We start from the raw sequence: 7,726 nt of genomic DNA, 5'->3' as shown, positions 1-7,726 counted from the left end.
CTCCAACTCTTTGTTGTATGGCTCACTTTTGCCCTTGGATATTTGGAGAAGTTTGCCTTCGGTAACCGCTCTCTCACTCGACAGACCGAAACGGAACTTTAGCTCCTGGTTGTGATTGTGCATATTATTGGCCTGCTCTACTGGGTCAAATTGTATCCCCCAACAACAGATATGGCTAAAACAAACAAAGTACACTCTAAGCCTACCTCTAGGCTTAACCCTGACTTTACCCGCAAGACGCTCTGCGAAATGTGAGGTTCCGTTTGACGGGCGCAATTTAGGCACAGATAAAAACCGCGACCAGCCCGTAGAAGGTCACCGCGGCTGTCCGGCTAGCTCAGTCGGTAGAGCATGAGACTCTTAATCTCAGGGTCATGGGTTCGAGCCCCACCATCTAGTCAGAAGTTCGGTTTGAATGAAAAAACATCTTATAGTTGTAGATAACGTCATCCCTTATATTAACCATGGTTTTACTATAGTATAAGTGTTTCTATTTATAAACTGTGGGCCACGTCATCACTAGTTGCCTCTAATCTTACATATTAGACACCATTTAGTCGGCTTGAATAAATAAAACCTCATATAGTTGTGGATAAAATCATCACATTTATTATAACCATGGTTTTACTATAGTATAACTGTTTCTGTTTATAAACTGTGGTCACACTATCACCAGTTGCCTATAATCTTACATATTAAACACATGTAACACATTACATTTTACATGTTTGAATTCTTTTTGTATATAGTTGTATCATTATAATTGAATGAAAACAATAATCAGTGTAGTTGTCCAGTACTTGCAAAAATGTATTTGTTTACTATTATTTCCCTATTATGTTTAGATGAGTACAAAGCCAAAGAGCCACAAGGCCATGGGAGATGGCGATTGGATGGCGAGGTTAAGGGCTTTTGCCAGCTCTGGGGTTTGGCCTTCCGGAGGAGGAAATAGACCAGCCCCAAGGCAGCGGAAGTGGTATGACCTCTATCAGAAGGTAAAGCAAAGTTACCTGTATCTCATTACATGGTGTGTAGTATGCAGGTTACCTGACAATGAATGGTGCAAAAATTTCAGTAAATATTGGTTCTTGTCTTTTCAGATTGAGAAATGCCCCATGCAGGTCCACGGACAGACCACCCTCTTTGGAGGGTCCATGGCCTGCAACTGTGGATTCCACACCACTAAGGTGATGTATTTGAAAGTGACATTTAATGTCGCATCACATATATGTTAAAATACTGTTATGCTGTTTCACTACATCTTATGCCCTTCTGGTGTTGTATAAGCAGCCTGCTGCCACTGCCACTCAGTCTTCTGTTGCACCTCCCCAGTCTGAGGCTTCAGACACGGCTCCTGGCACAGCTGCGCCACAGTCTGAGGCTTCAGACACGGCTCCTACCCCACGGACATTCCTGAGGCCCCCTCCAAGTTTGTCAATGGTGAGTATTTAATCTGTAATTAATGTTTACTTAGATTCATTTTGTATTTGTTTGATATGATCTACGGCCCACCAACATCAAAATAATTATAGCATACTCCTGCAGACTGATCAGTCAGGCCATTCACATTTTTACACGCACACATTTTTGTTTGACTATATTAGTGAGGATATTGCATACACTTCCATTGCCTTTATGTCAGGTTAAATATATTTTCTATCACCAAACCAACCCTTACCCCTAAACCTACCCATCACACATGTGTAAACACTAGATTTAAATTAAAATGTTTGTGTTGAAAATGTATAGTGCGGTTGTCATACAATTAACTTTGTTTCTCTTTTTAGTTCACTAAGTCACGGTTTGGTGGGTCCCAGGCGTCTTCAATAAAGCCTAATTTAGTGGGTCGGAGGACCCCCAGCCCCTCTCCTCCACCCTCTTCAAGGACCCCCAGCCCTTCTCCTCCCAGCCCCTCTCCTCCTCCATCTTCTGTGAGGACCACCACCCCTTCTCCATCCTTTGAGAGGGCCCCATCTATGGCCTCTGTGAGGACCACCACCCCTTCTCCATTCTCTGTGAAGAGCCGAAGTCCTGCTCCATCCTTTTCAAGGACCCCCAGCCCTTTTCTTCCCAGCCCGTCTCCTCCTCCATCCTCCGTGAGGACCACCACCCCTTCTCCATCCTTTGAGAAGGCCCCATCTATGGCCTCTGTGAGGACCACCACCCCTTCACCATCCTGTGTAAGGACCCCCAGTCCTGCTCCATCCTCTGTGAGTATAACAGCACCAATTTCCTTTTTTTTAAATTCATTTTGGTACTGCTTCACAAGTAAGGCATACATTTTCAAAACTCTTACCAAAACTCCTACCAAAACTCCAAACTGATCACACTTGTGTTACAAGCCTGGCTCAAAGCAAGCAACAGAGTAGGGAAAGACCACACGCGGAATAGCAATATATATAGATTTATTAAATAAAGAGAATTTAACTAAATAGATTTTATACAGTCAGTAATGAAGTTGGCTTTGAAAAATAAAAGTGTAAGCAATCAGTTTAGTGCGGTGTAATGAATAACCAAAACAAAGTCCTAAACGGTGCGGGAGAGATGGAACAGCGGCGGCGGCTTCCTCCCTGGTCTCATCTGAAGCGTTTTTAAAAACCTAGACCAGGAACTGATTAGCACAACTCCAAACACCTGCGCCCAGCTCACCTGTACACTTTTGATTATCTGTTGTATTATTAGTACTAAGAGTTTTGTACCAATTGCTTGTGGGAATTGCACCAAAGCAATTAAAAAACACTATTCAATAAACAAATTGTCTTCCAAACAGGAGGAGACTGGAGAAGTCATGCCAGCCCCTGCTGGGGCCTCAGCTTCATTCTGGTTGCCAGGTGAAATGAGCAAGACCATCCCTGTGCAGGACCAGAGGTGGATTGCCAACACCTTATTTCACTCTGGCAAGCTGCGGCCAGATTTGAAGCTGTGGTATGAGCCCCCTGTCCCAGCCCTCATTTACCACCAGACACCAACTCCTGACTGGTTCTTCACCCATCGGTTGATGGTGTGGATGCCCTACCACCTGTGGAAGGTGAGGGTGTCCTGCCCAGATTGTGGCAAGAACCTGACGGGCTATGGTGTTCACAAGAGGGCTCGGAAGGTCCTGGACATTGACAGGTACTACCTGATGGTGACAGAGACACTCAGGTGCACTGTGTGTTCTCTGAACTACCTGTCAACGAGTCAGACTGTCCGGGACCATCTTGACCTGCCTCACCAGAAAATGTTCCGGCTGATCCTGACCCGCAAGTGAGTAAATCAGTGTAGAAAAGATGTTGAATGTGAAGACTCAAACCACTGAATTTACCCTTCAATTAACATGTAACTAATCACAGCAACAATGTGTTTTCAGGTATGCCTGTGACATCCGTGTCATTAGGCTGCTTCGGGAGCGGACGCTGGGCAACAGTCCAGCCAGATTGGTGAGGCAGTTGAAAGAGAACCACGGGGAGGAATGGCTGAATCGGTTGGCACACTATCTTGGGGAGTGTGCTGACTTTGTGGATCGACCCAGCCTCTATCCGGTGGTCTGCCAGGAGCCTCCAGAGCCCATCGACATCCCCACCAGTCGTTGGCTGCTGTCCGTATACGGCAGGGACATCCTCTGCCGTATAGACCACATCAAGGCCAGCATCACGTCGACCTTTGGCACCATCTTAAAGATGGATTCCACCAAAAAGGTAATAAATAATCTGACTCTGTAATAGGCTTACATGTTCTTAAATACTGTCAGATAGACATTTTTTCTCAATCGCTTTGGCTCAATTCTCAAATGAGATTTTTCAGAAGTTCAGATCTCTGAATGTGTCGTTACATTTGTAAATTCCAGATCACAAAGAAGCTGGCTGGCCATGGACGGGGGGACAGCACTCTGGGTGAGCTCCATTGGCAATGAGGTCGGCCAGATACTGACCAGTGTCCTGTCGGTGCAGGAGGGGCCAGGACTGGACAGGATGGTGGCTGGTGTGATGGAGCGATACCGCCAGGCAGCCGTTCTACCCCCAGTGCTGCTGTATGTGGACTGTGGCTGCTGCGTGAGTGAGGGGGCAACCAGCAAGCTGCAGTCCAGGTTTGGGCAATGGCCAGACCTCCACATAAGGCTGGACATCTGGCACTTCATGCGAAGGCTGGCCGTGGGCTGCACCACCGATGTCCATCCCCTCTACCCAACGTTCATGGGATGCCTGTCCGCCTGCATTTTTGAGTGGGATGCGGGGGACCTCAACCTGTTGCGGCTGGCCAAAAAACAGCAGCTGATGCAGGAGGGTATGCCAGCTATTACTGACCTCCTGGTGGACAGGAGCATCAGTAAGAGGGACCTCAGCCTTTACTGCCGCAGGAGGACGCGCGGTGAGGAGGACACCATACGCCTCATTGACAGGCTGCTGCAGGAGCTGGGCGGGGCCAATGGGAGGGACCTTATGGGTGTGCCACTCCTGGACCAAGTGCTCATGGAGCACATTTGGCGTGTGCAGAAACGCCATGTCAAGTTCATCCAGGACTTGCCAGAAGTGCCACTCTATACTGAGGTGGGCACCACCAAAAAGGCGGGAGTCGTCCTGACCCGGTATCGGTGTGCCAGAGGGTCCACATCCCTGGAATCTTTTCATTGCCACCTGAACAGGTTCATTCCAGGTTGGTGTCTCACATATATGATGTCTTACATAACTGCTATGCATTATTCAACTTGAAAAGCAAGTCCTTTTACAGTGGTATAAATGTGTTGTTCTTCTTCAAGGAACCAGTGCCAATGCGCTGAATTTCCAGCTCTACCTCCTGGAAGGCCTGAACAGGTGGAATCAGGATCGGGGGACTGCGGCAGTGACCAGCAAGCCAGCATCCCTCCTCACCTACTCCGGGGATATGGCTCACTGCGTCAACACCAACAGCCTGAAGGTGTTTGGCCGGGCTTTTGTGCCAACTTTCAGGGCACCTGCCAAATACACTGGTATGTCTTACCCTTATCTGGCTACATTATACATTTAATTTGTGGGTTTTTAATTTGAGTCTATAATTTTATTATTCCCATTAACAAAGCCAACCATACACTGAGTCTGATTACAGTTGCATTCTATCTTGACAGAATGCTTTGAATATAATTAGTCATGTATGTGTGTGCTTTTTTTTATTTTTCATAGGAGAGCTGCTTGGTGTTGGCTATCTCCTGAGTCAGACTGGACAGCCCCTGGTGGTGAACCCCGACTCAGAGGAGACAGAGAACATGCTGGAGGATGTGGACGAAGGTGTGGACGAAGAAGACGAGGGCTTCGGGGAAGACGAGACACATGACATTACTGTGTCAAGTCTCACGGATGACCCAAGCTTCTCTGTCTCCTCCTGCTTTATGCCTTCGTCTGAGTCTCTCTCCTCCTCCACGCCTGCTACCTTCTCTCAGCCTGCTGCCTCATCCACCATGGCTGCTGCCCTGGCTGTTCCCTCCTACCAGCCTGTTGCCTCCACCCAGTCTGCTGCTTCCTCCACCCAGTCTGCCTCCTCCACCCGGCCTGCTGCCTCATTCATCCAGCCTGCTGCCTCCTCCACCCAGTCTGCTGCCTCATCCACCATGGCTGCTGCCCTGGCTGGTCCCTCCTACCAGCCTTTTGCCTCAACCCTTACTGCCTCCTCCTCCTCCACCCAGTCTGCTGCCTCCTCCACCCAGTCTGCCGCCTCCTCCACCCAGTCTGCTGCCTCCTCCACCCGGCCAGCTGCCTCCTCCACCCAGTCTGCCGCCTCCTCCACCCAGTCTGCTGCCTCCTCCACCCGGCCTGCTGCCTCATCCACCCAGTCTGCTGCCTCCTCCACCCAGTCTGCTGCCTCCTCCACCCAGTCTGCTGCCTCCTCCATGCCGCAGCAAGGTGCCTCAGCATCTCCTGATGCATCTGTGGTATGTAACTTTGTTAAATGTGCACTGATCTATATAATGACTGGATTGCTCATGACGTAATAAAAATTGAAGCCACTGTGCCGCCATATTGGTATTCCCTAGCATTCCCTCACAATCAATTGAATTAATAGGAAAGCATCTGATTTTAATGTGAAAACATTACCAGTCGTTTAATGGGAAAACATTACCATTGCTGAAGGTAAATTATTGTCACCGTCTGCTGACATTTTAGAATGCAATAATCAATCCTGGCATTTATATAGATCAGTGTATATGTCTCTGTCTTTTGTCCTACTTCACTGTCCTCATATTGTTGCTCATATCTTTATTTTTTCAGGCTGTGGATGACTTTGGTGTGCCCGGCCTGGATAGAGTCGACAGCCTGGCGGAGTGTCTTGTGGAGCTCAGGAACCATCCCTCTCTGGCACTCACCAACCAGCAGGTCAGGATCATTCAACTTTTTCTACTTTCCCTCTTTGACTTGTCATACATGTTTACACTGGTTTTGTTTTGTATTTCTCATTTGCTCTGTATGATTTGCTCTTCTCTGCGTAGGTGAGCAATATTGTTGCTCTTTGGCAGAACCTGCTGGACTACGACAAGCGGAGAGTCGTGTTTTCGTCCAGACACAAGAGCAGGCTGGATACTGGGAGGTTCAGGTCCCCCAAGAAGAGGCAGGAGTTCACTCCAGGGGTCGAGAGTGTGAAGAGGCACGCACTCACCACCACTGCCCCACTTGCCCAGTGGCCAGACTGTTCTCGCCTGATTGAAACTATTTTTGTCAGGCTCTGTGCCATACACCGGAGTCCCAAGAAGAAGGGGACTGGCACAGTGTCCAGATGGGACCTCATCCTGGAGGACTACAGAAAAATCAGGCGGTGCATTCTGGGCAATGCAACAGTAATGCAGCAGACCACCATCCAGCTGGTGGACGTGAGCCACACCACCTTGGTTCAGTGGCACAACAGCAGGGTGAAAAGACAGGACAATGCGGTAGTGATGCAGGGGCTGGAACTGCCTAGCCGCTTGTCTGTGGCTGCTGACCCTCTGCTCCCTGCCAATGTGCGCCCCCCATCTGCGCCCCCCCAGCCAGGCCCGGCTCACCAGTACCACCTGCCCAGTAGCACCGTGGGCCAGGCACAGGTGAAGAGGAAGAGGAAGATCCCTTCAGCCCCAGTGGTTTTGGCACCAGCAGCTGAGACACCACCAACCCAGCGGCAACTCTTTCCTGCTCCACCCCCAGGCACTCAACTCCTGATGTTGACGCCAGTCGCTTCACAGGGACCCGTCCTGGTTGCTGCTCCACAGGCTCTCAGGGTCAGCCTCTCCTCTGCCCCTCCTGCCCCTCCAGGTCCAGCTCCAGTTCGAAAACTGACCCGCAAAGTGCAGCACAACACGTGCAAGAAATGTGGGCAGTTCAGAACAGCAGAGACTGGGCACAGCCAGTACAAGGGCATTGTATACTGCCCCTCAGTAGAGACAGTGCCAAAGGAGCAGTGGTTGGAGGATGTAAAAAAAAGAAAATAATTTATTTTTATACTTCTCCTTGTATATAGTTCTCCTTGTATATAGTTATCCTTGTGTATATTTCTCATTGTATATAGTTCTTAATTTCCTGTTCTATTGCCCTTTTTACAATAACTTTTGTACAATAAAATGAAAGTTTGGTCTTTTGATCATAAATGCTTCTTTCCTTGTTTTTTGTTTTCCTTTACTATAGTATCATTCAACTACAAGTTATAGTCACTCGTGAAAAAAACGTTGTAATGGATGCATTCAGTAATAAAATAATTGATTCGTTTTTACAATAGTTTTTAAAAAATAACTGAAGCAGAAATATAATTA

At 48.2% G+C, this 7,726-nt stretch overlaps 1 protein-coding gene across 1 annotated transcript; it reads left to right on the top strand.

Moving 5' to 3' along the window:
- Positions 1-893: 893 nt before the first annotated feature.
- LOC307157677 (uncharacterized protein) lies at positions 894-7,408 on the top strand (the record flags this gene model as incomplete). The annotated part of the gene is made up of 11 exons (XM_079869604.1): positions 894-995; positions 1,101-1,187; positions 1,291-1,440; positions 1,788-2,210; positions 2,771-3,246; positions 3,350-3,697; positions 3,827-4,632; positions 4,736-4,945; positions 5,136-5,881; positions 6,219-6,323; positions 6,437-7,408. 11 exons carry the CDS (start codon positions 894-896, stop codon positions 7,406-7,408), a joined length of 4,425 nt encoding a protein of 1,474 aa, XP_079725730.1.
- Positions 7,409-7,726: the final 318 nt, after the last annotated feature.

Source organism: Squalius cephalus, assembly GCF_949319135.1.
Source record: "Squalius cephalus genome assembly, chromosome: 4".
Taxonomy (NCBI): Eukaryota; Metazoa; Chordata; class Actinopteri; order Cypriniformes; family Leuciscidae; genus Squalius; species Squalius cephalus.
The sequence above is the reverse complement of the archived record's forward strand: the minus strand, read 5'-3'. Positions and strand labels throughout refer to the sequence as shown.